The 17,581-nt window shown below is 45.3% G+C and overlaps 1 protein-coding gene across 5 annotated transcripts in view; it reads right to left on the bottom strand.

Moving 5' to 3' along the window:
- ARHGAP40 (Rho GTPase activating protein 40) overlaps nucleotides 1–17,581 on the bottom strand; it is a 195,717-nt gene that overhangs the window by 38,556 nt on the left and 139,580 nt on the right. For all 5 annotated transcript variants that reach the window (XM_073555344.1, XM_073555345.1, XM_073555343.1 and 2 more), the window contains 3 exons: nucleotides 11,313–11,533; nucleotides 9,450–9,531; nucleotides 9,128–9,252 (listed from right to left, as the gene is read on the bottom strand). In XM_073555344.1, coding sequence (XP_073411445.1) covers nucleotides 9,128–9,252; nucleotides 9,450–9,531; nucleotides 11,313–11,533 — 428 coding nt within the window. The remainder of the gene's footprint in view (nucleotides 1–9,127; nucleotides 9,253–9,449; nucleotides 9,532–11,312; nucleotides 11,534–17,581) is intronic.

Here is a 17,581-nt window from a genome sequence, read left to right on the forward strand (position 1 = left end):
AAGGCATTCCCGAAGCCAGGTTTGTATTGTCCAGCCACCAGTTGAGTCTCTGGTCTCTAAGGAAAGCTCCAGTGTTCCTTCTAAACGCCCTTTCAGCGATCTTTGTCCTGATATCTCTCCCTGGAGCTGTCGGGTGTGAAATTGAGCCCACCTGACCGCCGGAATACAGGCCGCCAGGGTACCTAGTAGAGACATCGTGTTTCTCAATGTCATATAAGGTTGGTCTCGGGCAGTCAAAGTCATGTTCTGTACCTTCTCCATTTTGGTATCCGGAAGCAGGCACGCTTGCTGTTCTGAAAACAGGTTAAACCCCAGGAAGGTCTGTTTTCTTAGGGGCTGTAGTTTTGATTTTTTTGAAGTTTATTATCCACCCTAATTCCTGTAAGGTGTCGGTCACCCGGCTCAACTGTGTCATACAGTGGTCCTCTAAGCTGCCCAGTATAAGGAAATCGTCCAAGTAGGGTATTATGACCGTATCGTGAATTCGGAGGAAGGCTGTTACCTCCGCTATGACCTTGGTAAAAACCCTCGGGGCTATGGATATGCCAAATGGAAGAGCTCTGAATTGGAAATGTCTGAGTGTACCCTGGATATAGAGGGCCACTCAAGTATTTTTGGTAACCTGGAAGGATAGGGATGTGATAATATGCGTCCTTTAGATTGTTTTATGGCCGTAGTCAATCTTGATGTAGCAGCTTTATGGCCGTAGCCACCGATTGCATCTTGAAGGTCTGATTCTTTATTCACCGATTGAGACCTCTGAGGTTTATGATTGTCCTGAATGATTGATCTGGGTTTTTTTGTTTTTTTTTTATCAGAAAAAGGGGGATTAGAACCCCCTTCCGTCCTGTGTGTTTGGGACTTCGGAAAGGACCTGCTTGTCTATCAGGCACAGGATCTCTGATTCCAAGGCCAACTGTTCTACGATCACCTTCCCGATAGGGGTAATGACAAATACGGCTTTTGGCTGGCGAACAAAGGGGATTCTCAGGCCTTCTCTTAAGATGCATAGGATCCAGGTATTGGAAGAGATCTTTCCCCAGGCCTGGGAAAAGAGTGCCAATCTCCCCCCTACAGGAATGCTGGCGTCATTGTGGAGATTTTTTTTGAAGTGGAGGTGCCTCCACCAAACATAAATCCCAACTCCTTTTTCTTTCTATCTTCCCATCTTCTTCTATCACCCGGAGGACAACCCCTATTGAATCTTCTCCTCCGAAAGGGCTGTCTTCTCTGATCTGTCGGGAACCTAGGGAAGCCCTTCTTCCTATCGCTCGCCTTTTCCAGGATATTATCTAAGTTCTTCCCGAATAAAAACCGACCATCACAGGGGAGCGAGCACAGTTTAGCTTTAGACTGCAGGTCACCTGGACAGCCTTTAAGCCACAATGCGGCATTTGATAATCCTGCCGCCCTAGTTGTCAACCTCAGAGTCCGCCGAGGTGTCTGCCAAAAAAGCTGCTGCCCCATGCAGAAGGTACATATCTGCAAATATCTTTTCTCTTGGAACTTTTGACGCTAGCCTCTCCTCTAACTGCTGCAGCCAAATCATCAGGGAACGTGCCGTGCAGGTGCCTGCTATTGCCGGCTTTAGTCCTCCCGCTGTTGCTTCCCATGCATGCCTTAAGTAGGAATCAGCTTTTTTGTCTAGCGGGTCCCTAAGAACCCCTGAGTCTTCCAGAGGCAGGGCCGATTTTTTGGAAGACCTGGACTCCGCTGCATCAATCTTTGGGACTTTGTCCCATATTTCCGCATCTTTGTGCTCAAAGGGGTATCGTCTTTTAGAGGCGGAGGGAAGGGCCCCTGATCTCTCGGGTTTCCTACATTCTCTCTCAATAAGCGCTTGGATCTTTTCATTCACTGGAAAGGTTCGTTTTTTCATCTCTTGAAGTCCCCCAAACATGACATCCTCTAGGGATTTAGCCGCTTTCTCTTCCTGTAGGCCCATTGTTCTAATGGCCTTTAGGAGAGCATCCGTGTCTTCTACAGGAAAACATGGCTTACCCCCCCGTGTCACTGCCTGAGGAGGATGGCTGTTCAGTCTGAGATGAGGCCGAAGAGGAGTTTGAGGGAGAACTAGGTGGATTCTTTCTACCTTTCCTCCCTTTCTTCAACAAGGTCTTAATTGAACCCTCCATTTCTGACCTAAGGGCCGATATCAGGTTAGCTGCGAAACTAGGTGCTTCTTCTGCCATGGTTCGCTGAATGCAACTGGCGCAGAGGTCTTTATGCCAGTCTCTTGCTAGGGGAGTTTTACATATGGCACAGTCCCTATTATTATTCTTACTTCCCGCTTTTTTAGGCTTTTCCTACGGGGTGAAACTTACAACAGGGAACCCCTATTAACATAATGCTAGCATTCACGAAGATCATCCACCACCCGTAATCAAGGGTATCGGACTTGGAGGCTGCGTCGGAGCACGTGACCTGTGCTCTTTGGACCTTGAAGAGTCCCCCGACCTGCGGCTGGGGCGACTGCTGCTTGAATGGCTTCCATGTTTGCGGCCAGAGGGTTGTGAGGGAGGCAGAGACAATGATCGCTCCTGTTCTGACTCCATCTTGCAACGCCTGCCATGCCGCTGTCCCTCGTTTAAATGCTGCGCCTCCGTCCTGGTTGGTGTCTCCTCCCCTCCCCCCTGCGACCGCCGGCCAACCGCTTCAGAAAGCCGGCGTCGCACCCGGCGCCATGACACCGTCGCACCCATGATCCTCTGCGCCATTGACGTCAGTGGCCGGAAGACGCCCGCGGCTCTCCCCTGCTAGTTGCCTCGTGGATCGAGACCGCGGGCGCGCGCGAGGGGAGGGCGGCGCGGTGGAGCCTCCCGGAGCCACCGGGATCCCAACTGCGCCCACATGAACCCGGAACCCAAGGGGTCACCGGCCACTGTGACTCCAGCACCCGACGGCCGGCGCTACAGGTTAGACCCCTGTTCTTCGCGTGTCGGAACGGGCCTGGGCTTTGTTTTTTTTCCTTTCTTTTTTTTTTTTTCGCCATGATAGGCACTGCCAACAGTGGGATTCCCTCCAGGATAGGAACCCAACTGAAGCGGGGGAGAGGTGCCGCCCCTGATATCTCAGTATGTTCCTGTCCTGGCGGGGCGGATCCCTCTCTCAGGTGTGCTGTCATGAGTGAAGGGAAAATTGTAAATTTATTATTATGTCTTTGAATAAAAACAATGTACTTTGTTCGTAGGACAACCCTTTCAGAGTGTACAATTACTCTACAGCACCACCACAGGAGATATGAAAAAAGTACAGCTCATTGAAATGAAGTTGTCAATAATGTGGACATCTAATATCGATTTACCATAGACAAGCATCTTTCAAAACAATTTCATTTCTAACCTTTACTCCCAATAACAAGGCGGTAACCTAGCCAGTGTGATATTGGTAATGGCGATGCAACACAGAATTTATCCCCCACCTCTGCACTCTTTATATACGATTTTGTCATCATATTTTATAGTTTTGGAATATCAAGATCTAAAAATAAAGTTTTGTGCCACAATCAGAATACAATGTAGTCGTGTTATGGGGGCAAACTACTTCCCCACATTGACCTCGGTCTTGTCATCTGCATCCATGAAATGAAACGGAGGTCGTTTCCTATAGTCTGATTGGTAATATCTTAAACAGAAGCTGTCGGGCAATTCATGCAGCCCAAGGAGCAGGCAGGTATATTATTCTCTGAAATGCTCTGGCAATTCAGGGAAAATACACTTTGAAGATCTCCAGCTCGGGAAAGACCTGACAATCACCAGCAGAACTGCTGGGAGGAACCAACTGGAGGTAGCACTGGACTAGTCTGGTATTCGGGCCATTGTCCCCGTATTTTCAAAGTATATTTTCACTGAAATGCTCCTCCAACAATGTTCCTCAAACAGTAAGGCTGCTATTCATGCTGCACGTGGTTTGAACAACATGAGTCATCTAACCGGCTCCTTTTAAAGAGACCACTCCTCATCACTCATTGTCCCAGCCCAATATTTTAGACAAGATGAGGTTTGAGGTTTCCCTGTAAATTTCCACTATAGATTTGCTTACAGTGACAAGACCTTGACATTGTGCCTACTAAACAGCATTATTCACACATGCAATTTTTTCAATCACAAGAAAAACTGACCAAAGTTTGTTCAGAGTGTGGTACAAGCTTTGTCCGATTTTCTCATGTGTGGTGAAATAAACAAAAAATTCTCCACCTTCTATATTCTGAGAGGCCGTGAAAATTCGACCGCACTTGCATGTGATCAGAGTGCAATCCAATTTTTTTCACAGACCCATTGACTTGCATTGCCAAGTTTAATCCGACCCTCAGATCAAAAATCTGACTTGTCTCCAATATTTCCCACAGACCACTTGGTGTGATGGAAAAAAAAAACAATCAGACATGTGAATAGTCCCATAGAATATCATGGGTAAGAGTGCTATTCGTGAAAAACAAGGATAGCACGCCTACGCAAAAAAACAAACATCTGAATGAGGCCTAAGAGGTATGTGTCATCAGAAAATGACATACGGTTTAAATCAAGTGTGTTATTTTTTTCTCTTTTTAGAAATTTTGGGGAATTTTTTTTGACACAATCTTGACTTAAAATATAAACTAGGAATCTTGGATTTTTTTTTCACTGGCTACAGGGACTTTTTATTTTTAGACTTTAAACTTCCTGCTTCAGGAAATCCACATGTACAGGTGCTTCTCACAAAATTAAAATATTATCAAAACATTGATTTATTTCAGTTCTTCAGTACAAAAAGTAAAACTCATTATATAGAGTAAATACAAACAGATTGATTTCAATTGTTATTTCTGTTAATGTTGATGATTATGGCTTACAGCCAATGAAAACCCAAAAGTCATTATCTCAGTAAATTACAATAATTAACAAAAATACCTACAAAAGGCTTCTTAAGCATTTATAAAGGTCCCTTAGTCTGTTTCAGAAGGCTCTACAATCATGGGGAAGACTGCTGACTTGACAGATGTCCAGAAGACAGTCACTGACAAACTCCACAAGGAAGGTAAGCCACAAAAGAAGCTGGCTGTCCACAGATTGCTGTATCCAAGCATATTAATGGAAAGTTAAGTGGAAGGAAAAAGTGTGGTAGAAAAAGGTGTACAAGCAACCGGGATAACAGCAGCCTTGAATGGATTGTTAAGAAAAGGCCATTCAAAAAATTTGGGGGAGATTCACAAGGAGTGGACTGCTGCTGGAGTCATTGCTTCAAGAGCCACCACACACAGATGTATCCAGGGCATGGGCTACAAGTGTCACATTCCTTGTGTCAAGCCACTCATGACCAATAGACAAAACGTCAGAAGCGTCTTACCTGGGCCAAGGAGAAAAAGAACTAGACTGTTGCTCAGTGGTCCAAGGTGTTGTTTTCAGATGAAAGTACATTTTGCATTTCATTTGGAAATCAAGGTCCCAGAGTCTGGAGGAAGAGTGGACATGCCACAATCCAAGCTGCTTGAGGTCTAGTGTGAAGTTTCCACAGTCAGTGATGGTTTGGGGAGCCATGTCAGCGGCTGGTGTACGTCCAGTGTGTTTTATCAAGACCAAAGTCAGCGCAGCCATCTACCAGGAAATTTTAGAGCACTTCATGCTTCCCTCTGCCGACAAGCTTTTTGGAGATGGAAATTTCATTCTCCAGCAGGACTTGGCACCTGTCCACACTGCCAAAAGTACCAATACCTGGTTTACAAACAGTATCACTGTGCTTAATTGGCCAGCAAACTTGCCTGACCTGAACCCCATAGAGAATCTATGGTGTATTGTCAAGAGGAAGATGAGAGTCACCAGACCCAACAATGCAGACAAGGTGAAGGCTGCTATCAAAGCCACCTCGGCTTCCATAGCACCTCATTAGTGCCACAGGATGATCGCCTCTATGCCACGCCGCATTGATGCAGTAATTGATGCCAAAGGAGCCCCAACCAAGTATTGAGTGCATTTACTGAACATACATTTCAGTAGGCCAACATTTTGGATTTTAAAATAATTTTCAAAGCTGGTGTTATAAAGAATTCTAATTTACTGAGATAATGACTTTTGGGTTTTCATTGGCTGTAAGCCATAATCATCAACATTAACAGAAATAAACACTTGAAATAGATCACTCTGTAATGACTATAATATAGGAGTTTCACTTTTTGTATTGAAGAACTGAAATAAATCAGTGTTTTGATGATATTCTAATTCTGTGAGAAGCACCTGTATATTAGCCACAGTGAACAGACTCTGACCCTATCTTTTGTGTTGAAGCATCTAATGAGCAAGTGGAATAGTCATTGTGAAGGGAGGGGAGCAGGGTCAGAAATTGTGATTGTGTTATTAGCTGTCTATAGGCGTCGTACACCGCATTATAATCCTGCCTCTAATAATATGGAATCTACTGTAAACTCTTCCTGAAAAAAAAAAAAAAAAAAAAAAAGGAATTATGGGTTTAAAACTGCTCCAGTGATAATTGAAAAATTTCAATATTTCCTTTGTAATAAAGAACATTATAAAAAAAAAAATAAATGCGACACAAAACCAGATTTTAACGCGAACCAGTCATGTCCCCAAGCGTTATTAACAAGGAGCACGGCTTTCAATCATAGACAGTGATCTGTACACACAGTGGTCTTCAGCTATAAGGCACTCTGACAGCTCCCTCTGCGCCAGTGCACTGCAGAGCAAACTGTCAAAGTGGTGGGGCACGCTTTCAGCCACCACTCACAATGCTGTGAGCAATGACTGTAGCCACGCCACGCACATCTTTATGACTGAAAGTCAATGGCTCCTGGGAAGAATACCACCAAGGTTACTTACCGGTAGCTGTTTTTTCCAGAACCCATGACAGCACACCTGAGAGAGGGATCCGCCCCGCAAGACAGGAACCTACTTAAATATAAGGGGCGGTACCTCTCCCCCCTTCAGTTGGTTACAGAGTATGAGAGGACTTCCCGGTTAGTCACATTTATCCAACACCACTTTGCAAATACACTCAACTATCGTGCACACCCATACGGTGAACAAGGGGGGATAATATACAGGTGCTGTCATTGGTTCTGGAAAAAATGGCTACCGGTAAGCAACGGCTGTCCCAGACTAGCCCTGATAAACTACAGGTGGGAAAACAATAAGCAAAATAAAAGAGATGGGTTTGCCTCTTCATCTGGACACCTCATATCTATGGCATAGCTAGGGTTCCTTATTGGGCCTCCTGATGAACCGTATAGACGGGGAAACACATCGAGGCTGAGGCTAAGTTTGGGCTAACCCCCTTTGTTTTTTCTCTGATATCAACTAAACTGATATTTCTGTTGAGCCGGGAATTATTGTGGGCAAATTCTTTGTTGTTCCTGACTCTAACTTTGGTGTGAATCTTGCTACTGTTTTACTCTTTGTATATGGTCATTTGTCTTGCTGTAGGGATATCGCTATATTTAGATATGTTTAGCTATCTGAACCCTATGGCTTCTGTATGATATATTTTTATGAGCCATTCTGAATATTGGGTCATACTTATGGTGTACAAATTTGTGATTCCTATCCTTTTGGTTGGCTCCCTGTTTTTGGAGCTATACATGGTCATACTAACTATTTTGAACATACCGTAAGTGGCCACCTTTAAAGGAAAGGATCATTGGTCGATCTATTTGTTTACAAGAGCTTTAAATGTATTTAATAACCTGTCAGTTCAATGTTTTAGGCAATAAGTTCTATCTTTTCATCTTTTATTTTGCTTATTGTTTTCCCATCTGTAGTTTATCAGGGTTTATCAGGGCTAGTCTGGGACAGCCGTCACGAAGTGAGGGCGCCAAAAAATCGTATCTTTTAGGGTGCCAACCTCCACTGTCAGGTATGGACAGTAAGACAGTGTAGGGATTTAGCAGGTTATTATTAACTTATGCTTGTTTGTGTTATACAGTATATACACGTCATGTGCACTGGGTGGTGAATTTTTAAATTGAAAATCTAATTAAAGATTTATGCTTTTATGGAAATATATGTGTACACTTTAATTTTTCTTCCCTAGTCCTAGAGGACTTTTTTTTGCTTCTGGACTCAGAGGCCGTGGAGGAACACGTGACGCATCGTCCCAGGACATCGAGGAGTCTCCAGATTTGTGGCTGGGGCGACTGCTGCTTCTGGCAATTGACCGACTATCACCTTTTCAGCTTTGCAATCCTGCTGTCAGTGAACCATAGACGGAGCTGGAGGTACTGGCGGTGGCGAAAGGGACTGCCGCTATTCTGACTCCATCTTTGCTGGCAGCCTGATTCCCTGGCGTCCACCTTAAAAGAGGCAACCTCCATCCGGGTGAGATATGTCCCTCCCCCCCGCGACCACTGGCCGGATGGCAAGCTTCCATCATACAAAAAGGCCGGCCGGCATCGTGCTGGGCGCCATGTTATTCGGTGCCTCTCTGACGTCAGCAGGGCGTGCTCCCATGATTCTGCGGTGAACGTGTCGTCAGCGGCATCCGGAAGTTGACCACGGCACTCGGAAGTCGTCCCCGGCCGCTCCTCCATGCTGAATCAGAGAGCCGGCTCGGGGTGCGCGAGGGGAGGAAGGCACGGCACAGACCCTCCTGCATATGTCGCCCGCACAAACACCAAGCCCCAGGGGGACCCGTGGACTGCGATTCCGGACGCCTGATGGCCGGCGCTACAGGTATGGAACCCGTTTTTCCCACGCCGGGATGGACCCGGGACCTTTCTCCTATGACCGGCACCGCCGCTGTACGGGATTCCCTTCCAGGCCAGGAACCCAACTGAAGCGGGAGAGAGGTACCGCCCCTTATATTTTGGTAGGTTCCTGTCCTGGCAGGGCAGATCCCTCTCTCAGGTGTGCTGTCAATGGGTGAAGGGGAAAAAAAAATAAATTTTCTCCAGGTAGCCTCACTTTCAGTAAGGCAGCTGAGCAGCAATTAGCCTGCAGATTAACCCCACATCTGAAGGTTAATAAGCATTTGAGGACATGACATGTTATCTAAACAATAGGTCACTTTCTGACAACACAATTCCCTTCAAGTGCGAGTTAGGGGGATACACGGAAAGTTTTTCAGTCACCAAACAATTAATGAGTGGATTGTATGCGATCACATGACAATTCCAATGTGATAGACATATACAGACACTTACAGGTAAAGACTCGGGTTGCCAGGATGATTTTCTATTCTCATTTTGACCAAATGCTGCTTGTTCTGAATAAGCCACATCCATGTTGTGGACATTAGATGCCCCAGAATGCTTTAACCTGGAAGGAGCTTTAATGTAAAAGGAAATTAATTATACAAATTGTATCTACTGCACCTCTGCCAGAGCAAGAATAAAAAGCAACTTCAACAGCCCCATATTATACCTTTCAGTAAGCATCCCTTTTCTTCTCAGCCTATTCTCCATACATTGCCCTAATCCTACTCGCCATACATATATGATATACAGATTAATAAAACATGCTTACATTTTGTTGTGTTCTCTGTGAAACCATTTGTGTCGTCTGAGCCATTCCTTTCTTCTGTTCTACTCTCCTCCATAACAATATTCTGTATGAAAATATCAGAAATAAGTGGACAACAGAAAACAAAAGGTGTCGAGTCCCGTTAATTAACATGCAATTATTTAAGAATGTTAATGTGTAGAGATGAGCGAATATGTTCGGAAAACGATCGCCAAATCCAAATTTGCCATCTTTGTGCAATATCGGTACCCTATTCATTCCGAATTTAGGTTTGATGCTAGTCTCCCAACATATTCGCTCATCTATACTCCCATTGACTCCAATGGCGTTTAGCTATGTTCAGCAAATACGATGATCGTAATCCGAACCGAATATTGAAATATTTGCTCATCTCTATTAATGAGTACCTATCATATAATACATTGAACACCAGGAAATATAAGACCTTGAGTTATTTATTTTCAATTGGATGATAACAAGCATGGCCACCATTACAGGTACCACATTAATCCTTTTCAGGATCAAGAGATAACTTGAATTTCCTATTTAAGGTTTGTTCTTGCCTTCCAAATGTGACCCCACGTGTTGCCCTACTGCGGTTACCCCGATTGATATATGTGCCTGCTATACCACATTAGCAGCACCAGATCCTGTCATAAGCATTGGTCACTATCAAGCTGCAAGAAGAAATCTCCAATATTAGCAGAAGTCTACGCAGGGCTCAACGCAGCGCTGTGTTGCTATCCTCCTGGAATAACAGAGATTGGACTGATGGGGAAAAGACTGATAAGTATCATTCCAAAGTGGAAGAATTATCCCGTATCCTGGTACAAGATATTTTTGAATGCATAAGTTATTTTATACTGGTGCTTCAGCTTACATTGAGTAGTCCTATAAAACGATGGCATCCTATTTCAAAAGGACTGACTAGAAATGAATTTTCTACCTAGTGGTCTATGGCACCCGTGGAGACTTCATAAACTGTGGGCCAACAGTCACTTTGTCCCACCTTTGTGGGGTTGACTACATTATTTTTTCAAATGGGACACATTAGGATGCAACTTAGGTGATCAGTAGCACTTCTTAGGGTATGTGCACACGCTGCGGATTCTGCTGACAGTGTACAGTACCATGTAAGTCTATGGGATTTACAATCCGAAGGGCATATGCTGCGTTTTTTTCACTGCGGAAAAGCAGCATGTCAATTCTTTCTGCGGATCCCGCTGCGGTTTGCCACCTATTCCATTGTCCAGGTGTCAAACCGCAGGGGAAAATCGCAGGCCAATCCGCAGGTAAAACCGCAGGTCAATTTACCTGCGGTTTTACCTGCGGATCCGCACGGAAAAATCCGCTGGTGAATCCGCAGCGTGTGCACATAGCCTTAGTGATATCCCCCAAAGACGATAAGGGTACATCATTCAAGACTTTACAAATCACTGGGAAATTACAGCAGTGGTGATTTTATTTACTAATGCTGCATTGCAGATCATTGGGGGACTAGTCTGTATGAATGCAATTTCACCACTATCAGGCAGTCAATACAGATAGGCAAACACCAGAGAAATACTTGTTCGTCGGTATCGGCAGCACATTATCTTCTGTAGACAGCAGGTGTGCTTCCGAGGACATGATATTCTGTGTGCCCAGAACAGTCATTAACAATTGTTCTGTGCGCATACAATGGTGGACAGCTTGTCTAAACAGGTCATTAAACAACTGCTGATTAGTGTACATGTAGTCAATCAGCAGAGGAATAATGGAGGATGTCGACACATGTAAACTCGGCATGTGTATTTGAATTTGGAGCTGGTGGAATAATATTTGCTTTAGATCTAGTAGGTTATCACTATGGTTGAGGACACTCACAGTTTTGCTGGTTCTGTCAAACACATCCCTGACATCTCGCGTTTGTTGTTTGGACCGTTTCCGAGAGGATCGGTTATAGCTGTCGATGCGACGCTGTACAGCTGCGGTCTGCGTTCGCGTAAGGGTCGATAAGATTAAGACGTTGTCTTCTGTAGGATTCTGGTCTCCAATAAGAGGGGAAAGGCCGGTGTCTTCTAGCCAATCTGCCTCTGCTTCTCCATCTAAAAATAAGGAAAGGGGACTTTTGTGACAAATTGTTAAAATTTGGTTATTGTATGAACAAGTATCCCCCATTAAATACTGACATTTTTAGGTTTACACTACAATCTCTTCCATGTGGCAAGTATATTTTCACCATGATCCTATTGCAAGGGGGTGAGAAGAAGACGCTGTGTCAAGAGGGAGTTGAAATGTACAATAATATTTTATTGCTATAAGCCTGTTTATATACAGTGGGGAAAAAAGTATGTAGTCAGCCACCAATTGTGCATTTTCTCCCACTTAAAAAGATGAGAGGCCTGTAATTGACCTCATAGGTAGACCACAACTATGAGAGTCAAAATGAGAAAAATCCAGACAATCACCTTGTCTGATTTGGCAAGATTTATTTTGCAAATTATGATGGAAAATAAGTATTTGGTCACTTTAGAATATGCAAGATATCTGGCTCTCACAGACCTGTAGCTTTTTCTTTAAGAGGCTCCTCTGTCCTCCACTCATTACCTATAGTAATGGCAGCTGTTTGATCGTGTTATCAGTATAAAAGACACCTGTCTACAACCTCAAACAACCTCCCCCACTGTAAATCTGCATTTTATCCTTATGGATGTTTTGTGTTTCGGATTCCTGGAGGTTCTACTTGAAGGCGGTCCTCAGGGATTAGGAGGGCTGTTCATAGGGGAACCATTACAAGGCATAGGGATATAGATTAGCAACATTCAGGGCAAGATATAGTTAAAGATTAGGATTAGCCCACAGATTGGGAGGGGATAAATCAGATAAAAGTGGAAGCACTTTCAAGTTGCAGTCAGAGAATAGGGGAGTCTCAGACAATGAGAGGGGTGACAGTTTCAAGGTCAGTGGATGCAGATGTGACAAAGTGTCCTGTCAGTCTCAAGTTTCACAAACAGCAAGTGGATACATCTGATGTTTTGCACAGATTTCATGGTGGTTCAGGACCTAGGGCCCAGAGGTGGTGTCGGATTCCATGGGTCTTTCTCCCCTAAGTTTAAGAGGTCGATCGGGTCACAGAGAAAGGGAGAGATGGTGGGCCTCAGGGAAATGTAATGCCAGAGAGGAGGACCCTGGAACCAACAGAGTCTGACAGGCAGGGGCAGGTCGGGCAGAATGGAGGTAAAAACTGACACTATAGTGGGCAAAGTGAACACCAAAGGCCACAAATATGGTCCAAACGTTGTATTATACAATTGCAGAACAAATCTTTGCTACGATTTTCCACCTGGATTGGATGCTGCTCTCTTTTTTCTTTGTGGATATTTTTGTTCATCTGGGTTCATGAACTTTGAGCTTGCATCCTTTTGGTCCTTGCTGTGCTGTCGGCTGTCTTTTTCCTGGAACCAACAGAGTCTGACAGGCAGGGGCAGGTCGGGCAGAATGGAGGTAAAAACTGACACTATAGTGGGCAACGGGAACACCAACCAGAGGGGACTGTGACTCCTTCTGTATGTCTCAGGCGTATGTATCCGAATTATACAGTGAAGGAGAACCTGTTAAACGGGACCAAATGTCTCCTGTTGTCTGTGTAGCTGTATCTGGTCCCAAGGACGGGGAGGCAACAAGGACACCTAAATGCCAAGTACAGAACGAATCCCACAGCACAACACACACATCAGTTTCCTGTTTAGAAGAGCAGTATCAGAAGTCAGAACTTTCCCATAGTACAGGCCCTAGCTCGCCACTTCACAATCATCAATAAACGTCTCTGTATTAAAATAGTGGTCATCTAAAATTAGAAAAAACAAAAACCGGAGCATCATTCAAGTCCATGGGCTCAGAATAGTATTGTAATAGAACTGAACTCACTTGAATAAGGATGGGTTGCAATGCCTGATGGCCTACGGACAAAAGGTGTGGTTTTTATTTTTTAATCAAGGACTCCTGTGTAATCTCAGGTGGCCATTTTGTGACTGGAGGTTATATGGGGACAGTTCATCACATGGCAATATCATTCTAAGGTTCAGTCAGATTGCCGGATAAATCAGACAGAGATAGGAATGCAGTGCACAGACCGGCTGGTGGCTCTCCCGAACTGAGGGTACAGCTGCATAGAAATACATGAAAATGATAGATACGGTAATACATGTCACGCTTGGGTCGAGAGAGCCGCCAGCCAGTCTGTGAACTGCATTACTATCTCTAAGATTTATACAACAGTCTGCGTCATGTGAATCACCGATCACACTGGCATTTGATGACTAACTGTCCCACTTTAACCACCAATTAAAGACATACTCCTCCAAAGCCAAAATAATAATAAATATGTATATAAAAGGGGCTTAGGTTATACTGCCAACTTGAGCTTTCTTAATAAATATGGTGTAAACCTGCCCAGAACCCTCCCATCTCCAGGGGAAAGATCAGTGTCTTCACCTGCGAAAAAAAAAAAAAAAGGAAGGCAATTAGAGTACTGGACTCGCATGTCCAAGGATGACATTTGCAAGGTGGAAAAAGGCAATGCCCAGATGTTGGTCTCATTTTGATTATGGTCCTTTTGTCTTCTGTATATATAATTGCCTTAAATTGTCTGTCATCCACTTCCGTCTGGATGTCCCTGAATCCCACAATCCACCGCGCCACACCGGAAGTACGCCAACTGCCATATTGGAAGACCCAAGTGATGGGTATTCCAATATGGCACCCGCTGGCGGTACCAGGCCCTTCCACAGTACCACCAGCGGGACACCACCGCCGCCGGACCTCCCCGCCACCTGTCCACCCACCTCCGTGCAGTCACAGCCGGCAGGAAAGACCGCAGCTTGCGGCCTGTGCTGGAGATGGGGTGTGGGCGCCCTCTGGTGGCGCCGCACCCCATCTCCAGCACAGGCCGCAAGCCGCGGTCTTTCCTGCCGGCTGCCGCTGAACCCGCCGCTGCTGGCCACGCCGCTGTCTGCCCACCATGTACATACACACACACACATACTCACATCTCCAGCACAGGCCGCACACCACCCTCTTTCCTGCTGGCTGTGAGTGCACGGAGGTGGGTGGGCATGCAGCTGCGGGACGTACACACACACACACCCCACACACACTTCCCTCCCGATGCGATAGCATCGGGCACACCTCTAGTAATTGAATAAATGAGTAGGGCTATGTGCACACGCTGCGGATTCTGCTGCAGTTCTGAAGACAGTGTACAGTACAATGTAAGTCTATGTGACATACAATCCGCTGTGCACATGCTGCAGTTTTTCAACTGCGGAAAAGCTGCAGTTTTGAATCCGCAGAAAGAATTGACATGTCAATTCTTTCTGCAGATTCTGCTGCGGTTAACCACTTATTCCGTTGCCAGGTGGCAAACTGCAGGGGAAAACCGCAGGCCAATCCAAAGATAAAACTGCAGGTCATTTTACCTGCAGATCCGCAAATGCAAATCCGCGGCTGAATCCGCAGCATGTGCACATACCCTTAAAGCAGCACTCTGGCAATAATTTTTTTCTATTATCTACCCCCTTAGCTATAGATATGTGCCTAGTACATGTATGAAAATATTTTCTTATCACTTTCATACTCAGCACTGCTCCACCCCACTTTTGCTCCACATGGCTGCAGTTCTGACTAGTCAGTTTACACAGCATCTCCTGTGTGGCCTGGAAGTCTAAGTCTAAAAGAATCAGATTTGAGGTTTATAAAGATTTGCATTCACAAAGCAACTACTGGCCCACACCCAAGTCATGGTGAGAGCCAATTAGTCACAACTGCAGTCACAAGGTGCAAAAGTATTCGAGCGGTGCTAGGATTCTCTGCGGCGCTGTGTGTGTCTCCTGGTGCAGCGGTTTTCTCCATTTCATCTCCTGGTGCTGCCTTCTGTCGTGGTGAAGACAACACTGTCTATGTAAGTATGGAAGCTTTGGAAATGTCTGTCTCTCTGAATGCTTTTTCTGTTCCTTGTAGACTGGCCGATTCTTTCTGGAGCAGTAGGTGTCTCCTGGTGCAGTGGTTTTCCCGGTTTCCCGTTGTCGTCTCCTGGTGCTTCCGTCTGTCCCTGGCCTGTGCTGACTGCTGCTGGTAATGTAAGAATTGTTTTGTCCTTTTTTTTGGTCTACATTGTTTTTGGATCTTTACAAGTTTAATTTTTTTTCAGTTCTTTTCTGTAGCGTTTCATTTGATTTCTGCATGCTCTTCAAAATGTCCTCAAGTGAAGAACAGACTTCTTCCCAGAGTGGACCGGACAAAGATTATGTAATCACATTCGCTTTACTGATTGGTATGTATTGACTGGCAATACTCCACATGTGATAAATCATTTAATTTCTTTACAGGTACCTGGCAGTGATGAAGAGCAGGAGCAGACCAGTGGAGAGGATTCTCCCCAGGGTCATTGGACTCATGTATGACAGGAGGAAAGACAGGGTGTAAGTATTTCTTTCATCAGAGTTGTAGTACAATTTTTTTTCAGTTTTACTTAAAATTCTTTATTTCTATTTTATCTATAAGTTTCACAATGGGAAGAAGCCACATTGGATATAGATAACGAACAACTCCTCCACCTTGTGCAAGAGCGAATATCATTGTGGGACACCCGTGGCAGTCAGCACTCCGACAATGTGGTGAGTCGACGGCTCTGGAAAGTAGTGGCAACATCGCTGCTGCCTGGTTGGGAACGTGCCACGAGCCAGAACTGATTTTGGTAAGTATTGTAATGTGGTCTGGACCGACAGTGAACCTGTAAATGGATGTGCATTGTTTTCTAATTCTTTCTATTTTACCCCTTCACAGAGAAGAGAATTAAAATCCGTTGGCGCTCAATGAAGGATCGTTTCAACAAGGACATGAGAGAGGAGCTTCGGTTCAAAGTGGTTCTGCTGCAAGGTTCCACAAATACAAATACCACCGGATCCTTGCCCTTCTGAGGCTTGCGCTTGCTCAGCGAACGTAAGTATATAAAAAAAAATTTCTTTTTACTAATGTTTTTTTTTTCCACACACAGAACCTGGAGCAGCACAACACAACCTTGATTTTTGCACTAATGTTTTTCTCTTTTCCACACAGAACCTGGTGCAGCACCACACAACCCGGAGCCTCCTCGGTTGAAGCAGCCCCTAATCTACCAGCCACTGAACAGAAGCAGTCCCAGTCATCCACCAGCGATGGAGCAACCTTGCAGGCTACACAGGCTGGGGAAGAGGTGGCCGGTCCATTAGGTTTTACCCTCTCCCAGCGCTCTGCCTCTGCTTTTGCTGGGTCTTCTCGTCAGCGGCAGAGGGCCTGGGAGAGGTCAGGCATGCCAGAGTTTCTTCAATTAAGCTTGGTCTTCCAGGATGGGATTAGGTTGATTGCTGACAGAGTGAAGAGTGGGTTCAAGGAAGTCAGCAATCACCTAGACCGCCTGGAAGCCGACCTTAATAGATCGGCGTCACTTTTTTCTGCAATTGAGCAGAGCGTGTCAGAAAACCTTATGCCTCAACTCCAGCTGTCCATCATGCCCAGTTGCTTACAGCCATATGCATTACAGCAGCAGCCCCAGCAGCAGTCACAATCCTACTCAACAGGCTGGAAGATATTACCACCAGCAAATCTACTATCCAGCTCCCACAGCACCGAGCTATCCGCCACCACCGCAGCCTCCAGTTCACCGAACGACCATGCAGGCAGTAGCATCCACCATGCTCCAAAGTACAGCACCCACGCAGTCAGCAGGATCAACGATGCTGCCCAGCACCATGCCAGATGACTGCTACAGAGCCCAGCACTCCCACTCGGCCAAGAAAAGCAAGGTCCAAAAAGAAAAAAAAAAATCTTGGCATCAGAACCAAAACTTGGAGCCAAAATAATCAGCCCACCTTGAACCCACCACCTCCACCCCTCACCTCCCAATTTGTCACTACTTTCCCTTGTGCCTCTGTCTGTTCCTTCTAGTTTGTCTATCGATTCCCACGATTGCACTTTGTCTCCACTGCCATCCCCTGTAACCCCTTCCTCATCAACTACCACCCAATCCTCACAGCTCCACACTCCCAAGGTCCTACCATTTCACCCTCACGTAAACCCCGAAGAAAAAACTAATCACCCCAACCTTAACCCTTTTT

The sequence above is a fragment of the Dendrobates tinctorius genome, unplaced genomic scaffold (genome assembly GCF_039654945.1).
Source record: "Dendrobates tinctorius isolate UK_male_01 unplaced genomic scaffold, ASM3965494v1 ptg000223l, whole genome shotgun sequence".
In the NCBI taxonomy this organism is placed as follows: domain Eukaryota; kingdom Metazoa; phylum Chordata; class Amphibia; order Anura; family Dendrobatidae; genus Dendrobates; species Dendrobates tinctorius.